The sequence below is a fragment of the Lepisma saccharinum genome, chromosome 8 (assembly GCF_977018435.1).
Source record: "Lepisma saccharinum chromosome 8, izLepSacc3.1, whole genome shotgun sequence".
In the NCBI taxonomy this organism is placed as follows: Eukaryota; Metazoa; Arthropoda; class Insecta; order Zygentoma; family Lepismatidae; genus Lepisma; species Lepisma saccharinum.
The window spans coordinates 26,641,970-26,664,795 of record NC_139236.1 but is presented as its reverse complement, the minus strand read 5'-3'; the positions used below and the strand labels follow the sequence as shown (position 1 = coordinate 26,664,795).

Genomic DNA, 22,826 nt, shown 5'->3' with positions numbered 1-22,826 from the left:
CTGCCACTTTAGGCTAATTGCAATAATCGGGATGAGCTATGATGTGATAAAATTGATGAAGGGGCACTCACAAAAGACACCCATGCCTAGGTCAGGATTCGAACCTGCTGTATTTATTACTCTGTCGTGGAGGTCAGTTGAAGAAGAATTTATGTTGATCCGTTTCTGAGCATTTATGTGATTATTTAACATCATAAAGCGTGTGCAAAAATGATTGGTCAATTTTGTGAGACAATGTTTTCACCAATACTGAACAGAAATACATGGTACTACCACCATTTGAAAGCTGAATATTTGCAGTTTCACACAGATCTTAAATTTTATATCTTGTTACAGTCCTATCTTCCATTTTGTTTTAGTAAATGGGCTTATCTCATGTTGCGTGATGGGTAGAAATAGCATATGTGCTGACATGCCCATTATTTAAAAATCATTAAATCATTTCTGCAGTTGAATTCAACATATAAATAAAAATCATACACAATGTTTGGATACATCAGCAATAAAAAATATGTCAATTAATTTCAGCTCTCGCCTCATTTCAGGATGTGCCAAACTAATTGAATTTAATCCTTTACGGGCAACTAACGTTAAACTTCCTGAAGGTGCTGTGTTTGTCATAGCTAACAGTTTAGCTGAGATCAACAAAGCAGCTACTGCTGACTATAATTGTCGGGTTATGGAGTGTAGACTAGCATCACAGGTAAGATATTCTTGGGCTGTATTACTATTACAAGAATCACTTCCTTGTTTTGTACAGTAATAGAAAAATGGAAAAATAAATGAACCCTGTACAGGGAATGAGTTTCAGAGTGGTCGGAATTCCCTAGAAAAGTAATTCTGAAACTAAATATTAATTAGGTATTACAGATTAATTGATACTTCCTTAGTATAGGCCAATATAGGCATATCACACTGTGGTGATAAAATTACCAATAATTTTTCCAATCTGGTATTTTTATAGATACCCTGTGATTTTGTGTAAAATTCTGCCAATTTTTAAAATTAAAATAAAGGTATATTTCATGTATCTGGTTTTGCAAGGAAAATACCTAAATGCATAGTTTATTTTTGTATGTAAAACTTTTTGTAGACACCTGATTACACACTTTTATTAAGAAGGTGAATGAAATATTCAGGTTCATTGTAGAATATTTTCACCTTCATATCAAATCAGTTTATATCAGTAATGGTAAATTTTGACATCAGTATTTTATTGGTGTCAGTTTTTTTTAAAAAAAAAAAAAATTAAATTTTTATTTTATTTTTACCAGTACACACCTTATTTTCACAAATATATACAGTATCTGTCTAGGCAGGGCAGGGAGGGTGGGTAGGTGAGCGTATGTGTGATGTGATTTGTATACAATACAGAGAATTCAAGTACAGTGGTGCTTCGGGTAAGGAATGCAATCCTTTCCAAGATGGCATTTGTTAAATGCAAATCATTTGTTATGCAAGATGCTGTTTCCAATAGGTTACATAGGAAAAAAAATGTTCCTGAGCTCGGTCCAAAATTGCAAAACATCATAAAAATATTCCAGTGAATGTAAAACATACCACAACAGATTCCCCCCACCTTTACTGTTTGCAAAGCTGCTGGCAGTTTGTTTCATGCGTTTGGTTTCTGAATGTGGTAACAATGCTATGTATCAAACTGGTTTCATGCACCAGTTCATTGTTATTTCAACTTTTGATGCTTTGGTTGGTCTTTCTTTTAGTGCATTTATAACAGTCGTAAAAGACAGTACCATCCATGCCTGCTCATGTAAGATAATGAAGCGTCCCTGCTAAAGGATTAATCATGTGTGATGATATTTGCATGCAGTTCATGCAGGAAATTTTCCAGCTCATATGCACGTTTATTGTGTGAGGTGTTCGTTATGCGAGGCATCACTGTACAACACTGTGTAACAGTGGTTTAAGGCTTGGCTAGACTTTTGGCTGACCAGGACAGCTTTTCTTTAATTTTCTCTCCTTTCGAGAAACCAATATGATATTCCAAAATTTGAAAAATTGCAAATGCTTAGAATTCCTTCTAGAGCATTCACGTGAATTTTCGTGTGGTGTGCTGTCACTGGTGCCGAGATATTCTCAATAGTTTTGAGGTTACGTAAGTCTATTAAACTATTGAATATGCTTCTAAAACTATGCTGTTTTGTGCTTAATTAATATAACGTTGTCTCTGATAACCTACGTAAAATATAATTTAATTTTTTCTAAGCTTCCTTGAAATTAATTTCATATTTTATTGATTAAAGGAAGAATTTGTTACTTATTTTATTCATTAGATAGGAATTTGAAATATTTGTGCAGTATAGCAAAAATATTTTTTCTTAATTGGCCTCTTCCAGATTATTGCAAAGTCACATGGGTTAATGTGGCAAAAGCTGATGCGCTTAGGTGACCTACAGCAGATGTTGGGAGTTCCACTGGATCAGATGGCTTCAATTGTGAAAGAAACACTTCATGAAGAACCGTACACCAAAAAGGAGGTAAGTATATTGCATTTCCTACCATCACACGTATTTCAATGTGTAATTTCTGGATTGTGTGCCAACATTAAATTCCAGCATAAATCATTTCACTACCAATTTTACATTTCCATAATAAATTGGACATTATTTATCATTTTTGGTTCATTCTGCAACCAGTTTTTTTTTCTTTTGATGGTATATTTTTCTTGGTACAAAAATAGAAAATCTTAAAGTGCAGGAAAATGTAAAATATGGGAAAATACGAGGCATGCCCAGAAAGTATTCATTTGATAATAAAAAGAATGAAAGATGTTACTTGAACAAAACCTTTTTACTCAGAAACTTGGGCTATTTTTCTACATAGGCACCCATGGCATTATTATTATTATTATTTGAAGTAAGCTGACAGTCTATTTTACACTAAAATTATCTAACTTTAAAAAACTATTTTTTGCCCTATGAGGCACTTATTGGTCTGGGAGACAAGTTTTTGTTACCCTTGTTATGCACTTTTGCAACAAGTCCATTGAGAAATGTAGTTACTGTTTGCTTGAGATGTCATTGAAGCACTTTCCTCCCAAAAACTCGTGTAAGTTTGTAAACCTCCATGACCTTCATGACCTCCATGATTTGATTATGAATTTCAGAAGATGGAGTTTTTCTAGTGTACAAAGAGTGAATGACAACTCTTACAATTGGCAGGATTCTTGATTTTCTGGTTCATCTTGACTGTTCAGAAAAACATGTACACAACCACTGCCATGATGCAACTTTCACAAAAGCTTGCACAACTGACTCATAATCTGCGACCTTGGATGCTGCCTGTGTATACTTCCGCTGACACAGTATCCTTGCACCAATGGACTGGCAGCAGAAGTGTATGACAAGGGTATGCAAAAACTCGTCTCCCAGTATGTAAGTGCCTCAATGCTGTGGGTGCCTATGTAGGCTGGTTCCCATGGCAGAGTGCTTACTTAGCACATCGAATCCTGGCCTATGCATGAATGTTTATGAGTGTTCATTCATCAATTTCATCAAATCATCACTCATCCTCATCTTTGCAAATTAGCCAAAAGTGGCACAAGAAGCGAAGTAAACTAAAGCAAATCAATTTATCAATATTCATAATAAGTTACCTAAAACTAAAATTAAATCCCTCCATTTGTATAATATACTTATATAATTCATTTGCTGCATTAAAATCTATATAACTTCAAGTTTCTTATAAATGTTCGATATGGCTCCCTTTTGTCGCCTGGCAAATATCCCAACGGTATGAAACTTCAACCCGTATCTGCGTAAGCATGGCTGCATCCACTTGTAACACTGCATCAGTTGCAGGTCATAGAGTTGCAGGAAGTGGAGGAGCATACACTTTGTCTTTTACCTAAACTTTAACTCCCAACTTGCACTCGATGTAGACTTTCTTGAACTACACACATAAGAACCACAGACAACGCTCTGCTCTGCACAGCTGTAAGACCCATGTCAACTGGTAGTCACCTGTAACAGAGTGACTGACCTCTGGAGGCCTAGAAATGAGACTTCATGGTATAGCACGTATTTTGAACTGCATTTGAATCAATATTGAATAATACTTTCGGAATTAGTCAGCTTTAGTTTTAGGTGACTAATTTTGAATAACCCTTTATTGAGTTTTTTTTTTTTTTTTACGTACATTTAACTTCATTATAAACTAAAAATATCTTACTTGTGGCATATTTGAAACAAATTACACAGTCCGACAGTTAAGTAATCTGACATTTTTTTTTTTTTTTTTTTGGTGTTCCAAGTGTGAACTCTTATCTGAAGTAATGTGTTCATAGTATAATCTACAGTGTGGCAACACCTCATGAGATATGCTGCCATGCCATGAAGGAGGTGTAAAGGTGTCATCATTTTATTGCTATGAAACAGTAAGAGAACGTCAAGTTTCAACTCATATATCCTGAGGGCCTTCCTGATGGCACAGTGCTAACGTCGTTGACTTGTAATCAAGGTGGCCTGGGTTCGATACCCAGTAGAGGCACATAGTGGTTTGGGTCCCACTTTAAACTGTAGGTCCAGTCTCAATTAGCCTATCTGTGCAGAAAGTGGACTTAAAACAACATCAAATCAAATCAGACATCCTGAAAACTGCTCGCAAGAATAAGAATATCTTGAATTCATTGTTGTGGAGAATAAAACATAGCATTTTCACTATAATTCTGCTACAAAATGACAAAGTGAAAAATGAAAATTGCTAAGTTTACCAAGAGGCAGGAAAATGAATGCAGTTTCGAAAGTGAAAGCTGAAGACAATGTTGTGTTTTTGTGACAGCAAAGCATTATTTGTCATGAATTTGTTCCAAAGGATGAAACTGTAACTTGCTGTTACTAACGTATCCTAAGTAACCAAAAGTGGTTGGTCCAATGTTGGGCCAGCCGTACTGAAAATGGTTGGCCAACGGTTGGCCCAACGCAAAAACATACTGTTGGCCAACAGTAATTTTGGCTGTGGTTCCAACGTTGGGCCAACGTATGGTTTTACTACATTGGGCCAACATATGGTTTTAGTACATTATCCCAACGTACTGAAAACTAAAGAATGGATAGGTTCATTTTCTGATATATACATAATTTATTGTGAGTTCAAATGTAAACAATAGTTCAAGTTATTTATGAAAATAAAATAAAAATACACACAGCACTTTCCCAGTCACATGGTATCATTGTTTTCAAGGCACCGTACCTTCAAGTGGTAGCACAAAAACATTCTACAGTTTACTTAGTTTTCCATCTTTCATGGAATTTAGTCTGCACATACCATTACTTAACCACCTTCACAATAATACCCGTAAGAATGTTCTTGTTCTACTACAGCAAGAAAGACAAACAATAAGCAATTCCCAACACATTTTTCATCCATGGTGGCTGACAAAGGACTGGTGAGTGACTGCAAGTTTAAAATAGCTTCTACTTTCATTAAAAATATATTATATTTCCAGTATGTGCTGTGACTGAAATATTCGAAAGAAACACTGTTACATGTCACTTATTTTACACTCTAGAATTTTCAGCATTCTCCCGAAAGTTGCTTTAGCATTAAAAAGTTGTTTATAAAACTGATTTTGACTCACGTTTCCATGGTTGGGCAAACGTTTGCAACCACCACTGGTCCAACGTAAGACCAACGTCAATTTGCCAACCAACGTAAAGCCAACCTTTCCCACGTAAAAAGTGACGTTGGCCCAACGGTGGTGGTTACTTGGGATTGTTCTGAATGATTATGAAAGAGAATTGCCCATGACTAACTTGAGTACTCTGAACCAGGCAGTTGGTTCTTGCACCATGATCAAATCAAATGAAAGGTGCATAATGTACAGTAGTAGTGCAAGTATTCCTAACCAAACTTAAAAACAAGTGAGTGACTGAGTGTGTGTGTGTGTATTTGTTGAATCACTCCCTCTATTGTCAGTGATGTTGATTATTCGAATGCAGGAGGAATGTTCTTTGAGTAATAAACACGTAATGTTCAAATAGTTTGTTTCCTTATTTTATTATTATAATTATCATTTTTTTTCTCCTTGTTGTACTCTACAATTTGTTAACGAAATCTGTTCTGGTGAAGCCAGAAGTTCTACTGTGTAACTAAAATATAAATTATACAATAAGGGGAAAAAATGGGGAATCTGTAAACATTCACGCAAAAGATGCTCAGGGTTTATATTAAGGTACCTGGGCATGAGAGCATATCTCCGAATGTATGCGGGTGGAGGATGGGCATCTTCGGGGGGTTCCCCCTTTTATTATTTTATAATGACTATCTCATTACTTAGTTTTCAGACTGTGTAATTTAAGAGCCTGTGTAATTGCCAGAGGTCATTTCTAACTACAGGGCTACATATAATAAGTACACAGATACAATGTGATCCATCGAAGTGTAGCATCTTAGAGTGTCGATGAAGCAAGCAAACAACAGTTTCTGTAATTATTTTAGAAAGTGATTTACTAGATTTATAAAAGGAGGTGTTCAAACTAGTCGCTTTTGATGCACACACATTTTTGATACATCTTTATTAAGACACCCACTTACGTAAGTTGGCGAGGGAGCTACAAACCATTTTTTATAGAGGTCCTGAAAGTAGATACGAGACTTTGAAGTGATAGGGTTCTTGTTTTGTATTTTTTTCCCCTAGAGTATTCAACCGCAAAGTGTGTTATGACTCAGCAAATGTTTTCTACTGCACAGTGTGCATTTCTTTTTTTCATACGTGGTAACTCGATCAGTACATGAAGTTCAAAGGTGATTTGAGACAAGATTATCAGGTGTAAAGGTTCCATGTGATTTTTATCTCTGGGGTAGATTAAAAAAATTTAAGTCAAGTCCACACAACCTGGAAGAACTGAAACGAAGCATCCACAAAGAAATTACCAACATTAATCAACAGGAACTGCAGTGAGGTATGAGTAACTTCATCAAGAGGTGTCAAAAATGGTTCAGCACCATCTTTTATAAATTGGTAACTAAATAGTAAATAAATCACTCCTTAAACTAGTTATGTAAACTTACACACTTCATTCACGGACAGTCTACAGTGTCGATATATGGCTGGGAGCACATCGCTTGCAATATCCCAATGTATAAAATTTGCCATATACAATGATTGATGACCATACAGCAGAGAGAGAGAAGTACTGGCCTAGTGGTGTTGCTAGAATTACTGCTGGTAGAACCAGCTTCAATACAAGTGCTGCAGAATGCCTGATGCAGTTTTATGACTAAAGTAAGAATCACGAACCTTCCGACCTTCTGTAAACAACCGTCTCACTTCGAGTAATGCATCACTCCGTGCCAGCTGTTCGTGAATGGTGCGGCCATCATATGCTGCTCACTCGCAACCTTTAATTTTACGTAACATGGAAAAACATATTCTTATTTTAACTGCTAATCTACACATTGAAGTATAATAAATTTTCTACAAGTGATTAAATACGTGTTCTTGTTCAAGAATGAACATATTTTCTACGCCAAAAGTCCAATTTATCTGACACTGGGTTAACAGATTCCCCTTCCCCCCTCCTCTCTCAGTATGATGGCGCCAAAGTTATACAAGAGAGTGAGAGATTCATTTCAGTAAATTCAAGCCTTTTGGTTTTATTGCTTCCTCTACCACCAAATTATTGCCCAACATTGTTGACATGTAGAGTATTGTTTTCTCCTTTGTCCAACAAATATACCGCCAGTTTTAGCAGAAGCTAAACAAAGATAAGCCGGGGAATAAAAACAGATTGTTTATCTTTCTCTCGGTTTCTCATGCACTAGAAAACAAGAAGACGATAATAAGCACACTATTTACGCACGTCTCATGCAAGTAATGTATTTTCTTACCTTGATTCAGCAGTTCCTTTTTGAACTTGAGGCACTTTCGGCGCTAGACATCATCCTGTCTGTCAAATTTGCTTCCCAAAAAAGAACTCAACGTGGCACAAGAGGCGATTTAACGTCGACTGCTAAAATTGGGAAGATTGTCATCAATCATCACTATCAACATCTTCCCCACAATGGACAGGACATCTCTTTGATTGAAAGAATACGAAAGCACCTCGTGTTGTATTGCACTCATCTCAAAATCGGTGTACTTGTTTGTACGAGCAACAACGTGTTTTTCTCGCGGGACTCACAACTTGACCGGTCGTTTTCCTTTCTTTCACCAGACCGAAAATACAAAGACGCAGACACACAATTACACTTGGACACCAACTTCACTGCTTGCTCAGGATACACAACGTCACATAAACGTTAAGAACAACCTGCTTCTTGCCACTTTTCAAACGTCAGTATTTCTGAAAGACTACTCTGAAAACACGGGAGACCTTTCTGCACGCATGCAAGTCGCCATGTTCGAAACTGGCGCTATTTTCTTGCTGTTCACGTGATCGATTGTAATTTATACAATAATCACGTATGATTATTATTATAAACCTTTAATGAAAATATATTTTAAAATGTATAATCCAATGTAATTTACACGTTTTTCTTCTATTAGCATACTTTCATAGAACGGACTACATGATGCGGAAGAAATCCGTTATTAGGCTGTTGCCAACCTCAATACTTCTCACTAAGTCAAGTACAGAAACTGAAGTGGTATGTCAAATGTCGGCATATGATAGTGTGATTTCACATTGTCAGTGACGATCCTCCGGGGGTGGGGTGGGACGCAGGAGTCGATCTATAATCCAGAGGTGTTTTCCATCCGGATGGTGACATCCTCACACTCCGGAATACTTTTGCGGGTGAAGGAGGGCAGGCCGTAGGGTGAGGGAGGTTTATTTAAAATGAACACCTCTCAACAAGAGAGAAGAAAAATTTGACAATACTTAAAAATTCACCCCCAAATATGCATTTTTTTTATATGTAGCGTACAATAAAATGTGACTGCCTCAAAAGATTTTTGTATTCTACAGTCTTCTTTCCCCACTTTTATGCTTCTCTAAGTTGCCGTTTTAGTTTCCCTTGGTGTCTTTGCTGCATAATCCAGCATTTTTGAATGGGATGAAAAGGACATACGAGTGTGTTTTTGGATGAAGTAACTTTAGAGATGTTGAAGTACACTCTGGAGGATACTGGAATGTGTGATATTGAGGTGTAGATCGACCACGTTGTGACATGCACATTTGTCATTAGTTACGAGACGATGAGGTATAGGTGATATTTGAATTCCAAATTAGTTAGGTGCCCGTGACAGAGTGGTTAGCACATCGCGTTACAACGCCAGGGGTCCTGGGTTCGAATCGTGGCCTGGGCATGGATGTTTGTGAATGTCCATTCATCGATTTCATCATATCATCATCATTCATCCCCATCTTCGCAAATTAGGCATAAGTGGCACAAGAGGGGAAGTAAAATAAAGCAAATCAATCAAACCAAATGAGTTATTTCCATTATTTTTATCTAATTAATAATTATTAATTTAGTCTAACAAATCATATGTATTAGCTTACTTTCATTATCTATAATAATAAATCATAATACTTTCAAACATCAAATAAATTTAATGAAGAAACCCCGGTTTCAAAACGTAATTTATCTCAATGTGTCACATTCTTCTAGCAAGGTTTTTTTAGTAAAATATGAGAGAAAATTAATCCCTTGGTACAGAACCAAAACCCATGCCGAGATTCGAGCCAGGGAACTTCGGTGATGAGTCTGAAAGTTGGCCACCAGGCAAGATGCACATTTTTTTTTTTTTTACATACATACATTCAGTAACTTTCAACAGGTCATCAGTGATACACTGCTTATTCCGCATCTGTTGACGAATGGAATGTTTTTACACCTTGTAGGCTATGTGGATTATTTTTTTTCATAAGTTTGCAACACTGTTAGGGTATACGTGCTTTTGTTTACAGAAGGTCTTAAGTTCTATGATTCTCACTTTAGTGTCTGCTGTGCATATGGGTTCATCAGCTGTCCTATATAGTAAACTCTATACTGTAGTAAGTTTGTTCACTATCTACTCGAATTGTCTAGTATAATCCATATATACACCTAACACTATAAAAGTTATGGTAATTGAATCCATGCACAGACAACTCTTTCAATCAGCCATGTTGCACTTGTTGCAGGCTTTTCATGCCATTAAATATTATAACTTGCATGTACATTAATTAAATTTAACTGCTTTCATTGTAACAAATAACATTTCAAGACATTGACTTTTACCTCCAGATTTGCCAGGAACTTGGTGTTAGTGAAGACCAACTGAATCACCTAACCCTTAGTGAAAATACAAGACATATCCAGTCATTCAAATTGCATCAAAGAGCTCTGCATGTGTTTGAGGGTAGGTTGTATATATGTATGTATATATGTGCATGTACATTTGGGGATCTTACTTTCCTAACATAATTTTAGTATTTGTACCCAAAAGAAGTTAAACTTTACGCGAAGGTAACCAAGAAAGTTCTGTTGGATTTTCACCCGACACTTTCACGCAATAATGCAATGTGGATCTGACCTCACAGGTCCCCATCACCAACAGTGATATTTCCAACGTTCTTGAAGACTGTGGATCATACTGTGGTAGAACTATGAGTAATGTGAACCAAATTGAATTGAATTGAATTCTTGTTTTAAGTCCACTGTGTGCACAGAAAGGCTAATCGGGACTGGACCTACAGTTTAAAGTGGGATCTGAATCACTGGGCCATGTGCCTCCACCAGGTATCGAACCCGGGACCCCTTGATTACAAGGCAACAATGCTACCAATGTGCTATCGGGGAGGTCTAACGTGAACCAAAGAAGTTGCCAAGTATGATATGTACTTCGTCTAGGTTTTGGAATTGTTGTTCTCTAAGTGATTGTACAGTTATTGGAAGAGATGGTAATCAAATGGGACAGTGTGTGGAAAATAAGGCAGATGCATCCGTGTTTGTCAACCAAAGCTGAGAATGATGTCACGGGTAACCTTAGCAATGTGTGGCCTCACAATAAATACAGGACACCTTAACGATTCACGAGTTATGGTGCCTCATTTTTCAGTTTCTCATGAACATGTTCCAGCTACTTAGAGTAGACAGGTGAGTCAATTGTCTGGCGGTGGTAGCAGTTTGTGATGCACGATGCTCTGTTCATTAAACTCAAAGCATAATTTTATTTTAATGAGATGTGGTTTCAGTTGTTTTGGAATAGGTTCAGGTGATGCTTGCCTGTGATGACGGCACTGTGGAATGCCACATTACATTGCATGCCAGCTCTCTGACCAGACGTGATGCAAGGAAACACAGGCATCTGCTTGTGTCACCTTCTGAGCTGCAGTCAAGACATGTGGGACTCGTCGATCACAATATACCATTTTCCAAGCTTATGGAGGTGGCTCCAAGTAGTGTCCGCACTGGCACGGAATTCTTCTCTCAAGTCATCACATGTTCGACCATTGTTTACCTCAATAGCCACCTGCTGAGTATTGTTGTCTATGGCTGTGTTTTCCAGCATGGATTCATCTTCAAGGGATTCACCGCCATACTTGAATCTTTTAAACCACTGTCGCACTGTCCTCTTATTCACCACATCATTGCTGAAAACCTGACATATTTTCTTCCCTACTGCTCTCACGTTTGTTCCAAATTTTAACTCTTGTAATGCACAGGCTCCAGTTATGCAGGCCTGCATATAGCAGCATTTGTCAATAAAGAGTTCTCAAGAAACATCTTGCTCTCTTACGTACAAGGTTTCACATGACCTAATGGACATACACAGCATAACCTGCTGGTTGAACATGCATATGCCTACCAGCACCTGGTAATAGGTAAAGTTCCCCATGTACGTTGAACTGTGCCTTGAAGGCATGAATGAGGGGGACATTTTTTTTTTAGGTTATGTGATCAGCACCATGCTTCAGCCATCTTTACCCCTTCCCACTCAGGTTGCCCCAAGAGCTGCTCAGAGCTGCTCTATGCAGGGACAGGGCAGGAAAAATTCTAACTTTAGATCACCCATCCTGTAAATCGAACCTGGGTCTCCTACATGGCAGATTCTTTACTGACTAGGCAACCATGGCTAACAGCTGACTATCATCTTACCTGTCTAACCTTGGAACATGCAGCGTGCGGAGCACATGATGTTAAATATCATCAGAAACCAATAGAACCTTCTTGGTTACCTTATATAAATAAATAGTGATAATACTGGAAGTAAGTTCTAAGCTATATAAAATGTTCATATTTGGAAGGTAGACACATAATAAGTTTATTATGTAGACATATTTTTCCATTTTTTTTAGTTCATTCCATTTTCTATTTTTCCCCCCATTTTGTTACTTTTCTTCCCCTGTTCCCTAATCACAGGGATGGAACAAAATTGTACAAGGTAGCCTACTGTCAGATTAGAAATTATAGATACTCGAGTTTGGATTCCTACCAGTAGTCCTACATGAAAGTGAGTTACATCAAAATTTAGCTTATTCAATTCTGCGTTAATCTACGCTAGCCAGTTTTTTTTGTTTTTTTTTTTAGTATGCCTTCTATTTTTTATCGTCATGAGAACAAAAAAAAGGGTCATTTTTTTTAGTTTTGCAAAACATCGCCATCTTTGAAATTCTGTAAGTCAATAATAGGTTATCCGATAGTTATGAAATTTTAGTAGGATGCAGGCAGCAAGGTTTTAAACACAATTATTAATTTTCTGGTTTTCAAAATTTCTCAAAAAGCAGTTTCTAGCAATTTGGGGAAACAACTTTTGCTTGGTATTGGGTAGTCCTACAAATACAATTTTGTTCTTGTTTTGAAGCTCTTTTCATCTGTTTTTAAAATGCATTTTCATTGTCAAATAACATTGTGAAATCGAGTTTAAACAGATTTTTATTCAACAGAGTAAAGTTGTTCGTGGAACGTGGCAACATGGCTCACAGCGATGTCCGTTGAATAGCGGAAACTGCCGTCGGGCGCTGTGATTCATTGCTTGCGCTGTTGTCACGTTCCACATACAGCTCTACTCCGCTGAATAAAAATCTGTATAAAATGGGTTTCACAATGTGAATTTACAATGATAATGCATTTTAAAAACAGATGCAAAGATCTTCAAAACAAGACCAAGATTGTATTTGTAGGACTACCCAATACTAAGAAAGCATTGTTTCCCAAAATTGCTAAAAAGTGTTATTTGAGAAATTTTGAAAACCTGAAAATTAATGATTGTGTTTAAAACCTTTCTGCCTGCACCCTACTTAAATTTCATAACTATCCGACAACCATTTTTTGATTTACAGAATTTCAAAGATAGCGATCGTTTGCAAAACTAAAAAAAAATCGGATCTTCTTTTGTTCTCACGACGAAAAAAAGTAGAAGGCATACTCGAAAAAAGTTGGCTAACATAGAATAACGCAGAATTGAATAAGCTAAATTTTGATGTAACTCATTATTATGTAGGTCCACTGGTTAATTTTTATTTGGTGTTTAAACTCTAATATCTATAATTTTTAATCCGATAGTAGTAGCATCTATTCATAATACACGTATGGATTTTCTGTTTTAATTTCTTTCCATTTTGTTTAAAACCCAAATTCTTTCAAATATCCTGTTTCTTTGCAATGCTGTGCATGTAGGTTTATTTTTACATTTTTCATTTTTACATGATATCTATTAGATATTATGAGCTACTTTTGGTTTCTGAAAAACAGGATCTTGTTGGCCACCATGGTGGAATGCTAAGTGTAATGTGCCACAAAAAGCCAGATATCTATATTCGAACCCTTTGGAAAGTTATAGATGAATATTTGTCCTATCATGCATTTCATCAGTTCATCTTTATTGTTTGATTAATCAAAGTAGTGAAACTTAGAACTACATAATTTGTATTCATGTCCAGATATTATTAGAATAATTAAATCAAGAAGACTTAGGTGGGCAGGCCATGTGGCACGAATGGGAGAGGAAAGAGGAGTTTGCAGGATTCTTGTTGGGAAACCAGATGGTAAGAGACCTATAGGAAGGCCAAGACGAAGATGGAGGGACAACGTTGAGATGGACCTAAAGGAAATCTGTAGAGATGGAAAAGAGTATGTAGATCTTGCTCAAGATAGGGACAGATGGAATGCCTGTGTTGCTGCAGCCATGAATCTTCGGGTTTAAGAAGGCTAGAGAGTTAGTTAGTTAGTGAAAACATGAAAAAAAAAAATGTCCAAAATAGAAAAAGAGAAAGGAAGGAAGGACTTTAAGTTGTTCATGATATTTAAGTATATATTTAACATTATCATCTTTCAATCCTTTTTTTGGATGAAGAAAGCATATTGTGTAGATGATGGCACACTTAATTTGGGGGTCATTCCATGCCATTTCAACGAGGTCATGACACCCACCAACTCCGGTTTCAATGAAATTTGGTATAAACCTTTCCTTTATGGTTGAAAGAAACCCCCTAAATTGTTTTCACTCTATCTCAGACAGTTTTCATTTTACAGCACTTTGAAATGTCATCAAATCAGTGTTGTCTCTCACTCTTGAGACCCTCGACACAAGATACCCTTGTTTACATTTTATTTCTTTTCTCCTTAACCAATCGTCAGATCTCTGAAATTTTACAAAAAGTTCAATGAAATAATGAGGATTTCAGAAAAAAATACATCAGCACTCAAAAAATTTTACAAATGCCTATAAAAAGACTAATAATGGATTTGTAGCCTAATTTTTGTGTTGGGAAAACTAGGTTACGAAAATCTGAATTTTCATCATGTGGGTATGATGGAACCAAAAACTTTTGATGTTGAAAATAATTGCAAAGACATGCTCTTTCTCTACAAAAAATAATTTTTTTGTTTTTATTCCTTCTGACGAAAAGTTTACGCCACATCTAATGCAAATGGCTGAAATTTAGGGTCAAAACTGACTGATATTGAATTTTGAAGGGAAATCAATGTATAGGATATATTTTTTTAGTAGGTAAGCAATGAAATATCAGAGCTATAATTTTTGTTAGAAGAAATATGTACATCCAAAGTTTTAGCAGAAAATATTTGAGCTCTGTTACTGGTTTCCGCATTGAGTTAAAGCTCGTTGAAAATGCTCATTTTTCTCAAAATTTGGGCCCCAAATATATGTCTGGTTGGAAAGGTCTTCCCAATGGCATTTTGTAATCAAGGGGTCCCGGGTTCAATACCCAATGGAGGCACATACTGGTTCGGATCCCACTTAATAGGTCCAGTCTAGATTAGCCTTCCGTGTATAAAGTTGGCTTAAAACTGAAATCAAACAAATATCTGGTTGGGAACCTAATAAAATTTTATATTTACTGCATAAAGAGGTACCTCTTAAAAATTTTGAGGTTGATATTACATGATAACAAAGTTACAACAGGGGGAAGTTTGACAAAAACAGACACATTTACGTTATTAGTTACAATTATAATTATTTACTTTTAATGAACTATCATGCAATTACAATTATTGTACGTATTAATTAATTGCAACATACGAATGGCATAGTAAGCCCGTTGGTAGCTATTATCAAAGAAAAGGTGTATGTCAAATATTTTCTGCTGAAACTTTGGATGTACATATTTCTTCTAACAAAAATTATAGCTGTGATATTTCATTGCTTACCTACTAAAAAATATATCCTATACATTGATTTCCCTTCAAAATTCATTATCAGTCAGTTTTGACCCTAAATTTCAGCCATTTGCATTAGATGTGGTGAAGAAAGTACGGAACATAAAATGTAGCATGAAATGTACTGAAAACAATGTCTTTTAACCCAGATTTCTATAATTTTTCTTAGCTGAGTTATCATAAGTTTTGCAACTGTCTGCATAGGCCAAAAATGTTGTAAGTCATGAAACAAAAATGGCCGCCATTTTCAAACTAAGTCTAGTTTTAGAAAAATAATGCCTGTTTTGAACTACCCTTGTACAGGGGTTACAACGACAAACAAATCAAAAATTTTAAAAATGGTCGAGCGACCAGTGCTGGACCATTTGGTACGGATTGACCCTGAAATTTTAGGCAATTTCCAAAAAGCGTAAACTTTTCATCAGAAGGAATAAAAAAAAATATATATATTTTTTGTAGAGAAAGAGCATGTCTTTGCAATTATTTTCAACATCAAAAGTTTTTGGTTCCATCATAGCCACATGATGAAAATTCAGATTTTCGTAACCTAGTTTTCCCAACACAAAAATTAGGCTACAAATCCATTATTAGTCTTTTTATAGGCATTTGTAAAAATTTTTGAGTGCTGATGTATTTTTTTCTGAAATCCTCATTATTTCATTGAACTTTTTGTAAAATTTCAGAGATCTGACGATTGGTTAAGGAGAAAAGAAATAAAATTTAAACAAGGGTATCTTGTGTCGAGGGTCTCAAGAGTGAGAGACAACACTGATTTGAAGACATTTCAAAGTGCTGTAAAATGAAAACTGTCTGAGATAGAGAGAAAAAAATTTAGGGGGTTTCTTTCAACCATAAAGGAAAGGTTTATACCAAATTTCATCGAAATCAGAGTTGGTGAGTGTCAAAATCTTAGTTTTTTGCGTTGATTTCATGTGGAATGACCCTTGGAGTAGGTCAATAGTTTCCACTTAGCTTAGATATTTATATTATCTGATTCAGTTTCTTCAGAACCATTCTACAGAGATCCTGCTGTTGATTTTTTTGTTTTGTAAGAAATATTTGTGTAGTCTTTAATAAGTAGAGTAAGGATTTAAAGCAAATATATGTCTTTATTGAAAAGGCATATTTTAAAAAAATATGTTTTCCATATCAAAAATGTATCTATCATAAGTAAATGAAAGCACATTTAAGTTCAATACTTTTTGCAATTTTTGCCACATTTTGTTTTTTATTTTCATTCAAAGAGTATTTTTCCAGAATATATATATCAGGATTTTTACTTATTTTGGCCAAATATATGGTGAGGTTGGAGAAATTTGGAGGAGGAGATGAGAATATTTTAATAGGGGCAATCCCATTTAATTTACACTAAAATGTACATCTTACATGCAATATTTAAAGTAAAGCTTCATTTAAAAAGTTGTTTTTTTTGTCTGTCAGAGGGTTTGGGGCGGAGGAATAAATGGGAGAATAGTTGTCCAATCCTTCTGTTCCTTTCTAGCATTCTCGCCTCCCCGATGCCGCAGTGGTAGCGTCGTCACCTTGTAATCTAGAGGTCCCGTGTTCGATACCTGGTGGAGGCACGTAGTGGTTAGGATCCTACTTTAAACTGTAGGTCCAGTCCCAATTAGCCTTACGGTGTATAAAGTAAACTTAAAACACCGAATCAACCAACTTTCTAGCATTCTCACGGTTGATGTATATGGGAGAAGTGCTATGCAGCACTCTTTATGTCCTACATTTTGGGACAGCAGGTCCGACTTTTTTGTCTATAATGATCTGGTAGCTCTAGTTGTGGACCACTAAAGTACATTATTAGTTTCATTATTAACCTTTTTAACTATCGTAATGTTCGTCATAAATTTCTTTTCTATCTGTAAAGCAATTTTTAATTATTTTGTTGCAGAGGCAAATAGAGTTTGGGAGTTTAGAGAAATATGTGAGGGTGGTTCCTCCAATTCACTGAAACGTCTAGGAGAGTTAATGACGCAGAGTCACAAGAGCCTTCAAAAACTGTATGAATGCAGCCACCCAGAACTGGACAGATTGGTGGATATGTCAAAAGGGGTTGCGTTAGGTGCACGGTTGACTGGAGCAGGGTGAGTTAGCCATGATTATATGACGTGTGTGTGTGTGTGTTTTACCCAGGAAGTTCACAGTGTAGTTTCTTGGATTTCATTGTTTATATTTGTATGCAGTTGTCACACAACAGAGAATAATATAATATGCAAAAAAATGCCATTTTTGTAATCCATCAATAGAGCCACATATTTATGGGGAATAAAACATAAAGATTTTGGTACAAAAACTGGGATTTCAGGATCAAAAGTGGTATATAAAAAGGCCTTTCTGTGTTTATATGGTGACTACAAACCTAAATTTGATTTATAAACTATACTTATTACACAAAATTAATATTTCACTTCTAATATTACATTTATATATTGCTTCTGAAATATTTACAGCAGATATACCGGTAATGAATTTTCCACGAATTGTGTAACTCAAAGGTTAATTCAGGCCTGAGAAGGTGTCGCGTCAGTAAATAAACCCCAAATTTCGTGTTTAGGACTTTATTTTGCATTTTGCAGTTCATTTCGCATCATTTCCTGACAAAACATGGTAGCAAAATACACCACACACTTTTCAAAAACATGAAAAATTAACATTTCAATGTGTTATTTCACATTTTGTGTTTTCGTCAAAAACGAAATATGCATTGCCATCACATTAGTTTCTGTAATGGGAAAGAAAGTTGTTTCTAATATGTGAACTCTTGTGATATTTTTCATCAGGCATGCTGTAATCTCTCCTTTTTTCAGGGTTGGGGGAGGGGGGGATATCAGTTTTTCTGAAATCATCAATGTATCCATCGTATTAAGTCAACCTGTATCACAACCATAATAATTGTGTTCAAACTAGGTGTACAAAGTCTCATGGAATTTGTTTTACACAAAATATTTTATGCATTTTTCATTTTCAGGTGGGGTGGTTGTGCTGTGGCTTTGACAACCAAGGACACCGTGGATGATTACATTGCAAAGTTGAAGAAGGAATTCTACATGGGAAACCCAGCTGCAGATGGTAAAGACATCGACAGTGTAGTCTTTCAAACAGAGCCTAATGCTGGTGCTATAGTGTTCAAACTTTAACTATAAATTTGCTCAATCAAGTGCCTTATGCATGTACCAAAGCCGAAAGAGCTGTTCACGACTTCCAAGAAATAATGTGAGAAGATTTGAAAAAATTGCATACAGTATAATAAGTAGAGAATGACGTGGGGGTTGTATTGTCAGAGAAGTAATAGACCTCAGATATGACAGACAAGGAGTTTTTTTTTTGTTTTTTTGCATATCATAGTATGAAAATATTAATTGAGGGATTAATTTTGGAATACTGGAGAATCTAGAATCATTATAGCATTCTTGACAAAGAATGCATTTTAGTCAATCAAAAGTGTTGCATAGGTAAAGTTTTGTATAGTTATCAGGTAGGGACTTGAGCAGTGAATGATTTTTTTTTAAATTTGTTTTTTGACCAATTTTTGAATTACGAAAACCTAAGTATTCATTTAATACACCAATATGTAATAATACCGTGCGTTCATTTCGATCTTCAGCCAAGAGATCGGGAGAAGCGTGGTGGGCGGCGCTGACAGAGATGCCGACATTTGAAGCCTGTAATGCTCGCTTATTTTTATGGACGTATGCAGACATTTATATAAATATTGCAAAACGAGCACTAACCTGTGTTATAACACGCAAAAGTTCTGTAATTCATCCAAGTTCTGCCCTTATATACACAAATAAATATGCTTTAGAAATGATGTTAAGAGCCACAGATAATAAAACATTTTAATCATAATTTTGACCAGAATCGTCCTGCTTAAGTTTATATCCTTGAAAGAGTTTTGTGTCAATGGGGATCGTTTGGAGGTTTCGAATGTGCAACACTGTATCAAGATTACGCTGCAGACGAAACCGTTAAAAGTCAATGGTTTTCGTGAGCTTCCTTTCAATCCGAAATCTCCGAGCTCGAGTTTTTTGTTCCTTCGCGACTAGATGAAGACAGAGCTGTGAATATAGTGGCGAGCAGATGTAAACCAAGAGCGTGTTAATTTCGTACTGTGCGCAAGAGTGTTATTCTTGGTTACTTCCGATTACTTGTTTGTGTTATTGCAGTGTGTATGTGTGTTGTGTCAGTGAGACGATTGGAATGCCAGCTGCAAGGTTCACGTTAGAACAAAGCATTTTTATGTATGACACGTGAAAACAGACTCGTGTCGACACGTGTGTAGGCAATTTGTACAGATATTCCCTGGCGTTTCACCTCCACATAGAGATACGATTAGACATCTTGTCCTTAAATTACGAGTAACTGGATCGTTAAAATTTAAATCACCTAAGCAAAAACGACGGATTCTAACCGAAGCAAAACCCGATGAAATTGGTGCAGTGTTAGAATGTTCTCCAAACAAACCTCTATGCCATGTTTCACAGGAGATGGGCATGTCAAAATCATCAACACATACAGCCACTAAGCTACTAAAATTAAAACCGTACAGAGTTTCTATAGTGCAAGAATTACGGCCCCCTGACAACATAAGTAGAGTAAATTTCTGTAATTGGGTTTTGCAGAATATTGTAAGAGCATTACCTGACATTCGCTATGAGACTCGGCAGCAAGCGGCCCGGCATCAGCGCTTGTCTTTCCTTGTGAACGGGTCCGCGACAGTCGCTAGAGTCGGCTATTAAAATTACAGTTTTCATATTGTGTACTAACCTGGACTACAGAAGGTGTTGAAAATGATGTCCCTCGGCTGCAACATATTCCTGGCATCTCCGTAGGAAATTGGCATTTACACGTGCATGTTCGTCTACTGTAATTCTCCCGATTTCTCGTACATTACTCTCTTTTAACTCACGGATGGTGTGCGGATTGTCTTTGTATACTTTATTTTTAAGATTTCCCCATTTTTCTTTCCACTTTTATTCAGAACTGACCTTGTTACTCTAAACATTTTTACGACATTTAATATAGTGGCCCTATGTGGAACGGGAACACCAGGAAATTTCGTTGCAAAACGTCATCGCACTTCTCCACAATTCCTCTTTCACAAGTAACACTCTACAAGATAAATCCTTTGTTGTAATGTAAACTTTTGTGGTGCCATATTAAGCCACAATCTTCAACACACGGACACGACACAATACAACTTCCGAGGGAAGATTATACTGGCGTCAGTATGCAACGTCAACAGAAAGGGAAAGAGAGCGAAGGCAGGGAGAGCGAAAGAAAACAGACTGTAGCGTGCGACTGTCGCAGACCCGTTCACCGGGAAAGACAAGCGCTGATGTCGGGCCGCTTGCCGCCGAGTCTCGTAGCAAATGTCAGGGAATGCTATACTCTGTAGATGGTATTGATCATCCACAGTTAATAATTTTTTCGGATGAGCCATGGTTTCACTTGCATGGTCATGTTTGTTCACAGAACAATAGATACTGGAGCACTGAAAATCCCCGAATAATAAACGAAGTTCCGTTACTGCGCAAAAATTGGTGTGTGGTGTGGTGTAAGTGCAAAAAGAATAATAGGGCCTATTTTTTTTGAAGACACAATAAATTCAGAGAGGTACCGCACACAAATACTCGCGCCATTTTTTTTAAGTTGTTATCAGATAATGAGAGACATTATGGGTATTTTCAACAAGATTCGGCCACAGCCCATACCATACTTAAGGGAGGTGTTTGATGACAGAATAATTTCTAGAGATTTATGGCCTTCACGTTGGCCAGATCTTACCGTATGTGACTATTATTTGTGGGGAACCTTAAAAAAATAGAGTCTACCAAAATAACTCTCATGGCATCGACGAACTAAAAGACAATATAAGGGCAGAACTTGGAAGAATTACGGAAGAAGAACTTTTGCGTGTGTATCAAAATTTTATCAAACGATGAACAACTCTTGTAACACAGATTAGTGCTCGTTTTGCAATATTTATATAAATGTCTGCATATGTCCATAAAAATAAGCAAGCATTACAGGCTGCAAATGTCGGCATCTCCGTCAGCGCCGCCCACCACACTTCTCCCGATCTCTCGGCTGAAGATCGAAATGAACGAACGCACGGTACCAAGTGATAAGTTATTTGTGTAAGAAGTGAATTTGAACCGAGTTTGTTTCTTTAAAGTGTTACCAGTGTAATGTATGCATATGTACATTTTCACACACAGGGATCTCCTTTTACATGTGATGCAATAATTGAGTTATATGATATTCATTTTGTATGCAAAGCATTTACTATAGTATTTTTACAGGAAGAATTTATATTTGCTCTTTAATGTGCTGAATAGAGCATACTAATTTGTATGAATGAGCTGTAGAAATAATAAAAGAAGATGAATACTGGTATGTTGTCGCTAGAAGTGGCAGTAAAGTGATACTGGAAAAAATAATACTTCTACCAATTTCTGGATATACCAGGTGTGTCTGTTAATAATTCTTAATTGATCCGAAAGAAAACAAGTGTATCTGGGGAGAAAGGTAACAAATGCTTTATTCAAAGTATGCACCATCTCTAGCTATATATTTTGCCCATCTGTCCGTCAAATTGTGAATGCCCTACCAGAAAAATCGTTTACATTTTGAGGTGATCCAGTCAGCAAGCCATTGTTCGACATCTTCGTAATTGTTGAAGTGTTGCTGGGAAAGTGAGTGAGACATCGATGAAAACAAGTGGTTGTCCGAAGGGGATAAGTCTGGTGCGTATGGCGGGTGAGGCAAGAATTCCCAGCCAAGTGCAGAAATGGTATCTCTGACGCCTTTCGCTGTGTGTGATGAGGCGTTGTCGTGCTGCAAAATCACTTTTCCGTGTCTTGTTGCCCAATCTGGATCTTTCCCATGGCATGATGGCATGATATGGTTTGGCGATCAACATTTAACTTCTCTGCCAGATGTTGTTGCGTTTGCGTATCGCCTTCGTCCGACAGTGCTTGCAATTCGGCATCTTGGAATTTTTTCGGCTGGCCCGGCCAATCTTTGTCTTTCAAGTCAAAATCACCACTTTTTAATCGTCGAAACCAACGCACACACGCGTCTTGCGTTAGGACATTGTCACCGTACGTTTCCACAAGGATACGATGGCTTTCTCTCGCGTTTTTCTTTTCATTGAACAAGAAAAGCAGGACGTGCTCCTTATTTGGTTTGAAGGTCGTCATGTTTACCACACAAACCCAATATCACGATCACTCGCACTT

General features: G+C 36.7%; 1 protein-coding gene across 1 annotated transcript in view; it reads left to right on the top strand.

Moving 5' to 3' along the window:
* Nucleotides 1-21,604, top strand: part of Galk (N-acetylgalactosamine kinase) — a 53,438-nt gene extending 31,834 nt beyond the window's left edge. Inside the window, exons 6-10 of the mRNA XM_083126354.1 lie at nucleotides 546-703; nucleotides 2,355-2,495; nucleotides 10,192-10,306; nucleotides 17,474-17,666; nucleotides 18,551-21,604. Of these exons, the coding sequence (XP_082982480.1) occupies nucleotides 546-703; nucleotides 2,355-2,495; nucleotides 10,192-10,306; nucleotides 17,474-17,666; nucleotides 18,551-18,719 (776 nt within the window). The 3' untranslated portion in view covers nucleotides 18,720-21,604. The remainder of the gene's footprint in view (nucleotides 1-545; nucleotides 704-2,354; nucleotides 2,496-10,191; nucleotides 10,307-17,473; nucleotides 17,667-18,550) is intronic.
* The last annotated feature ends 1,222 nt before the right edge of the window (nucleotides 21,605-22,826 follow it).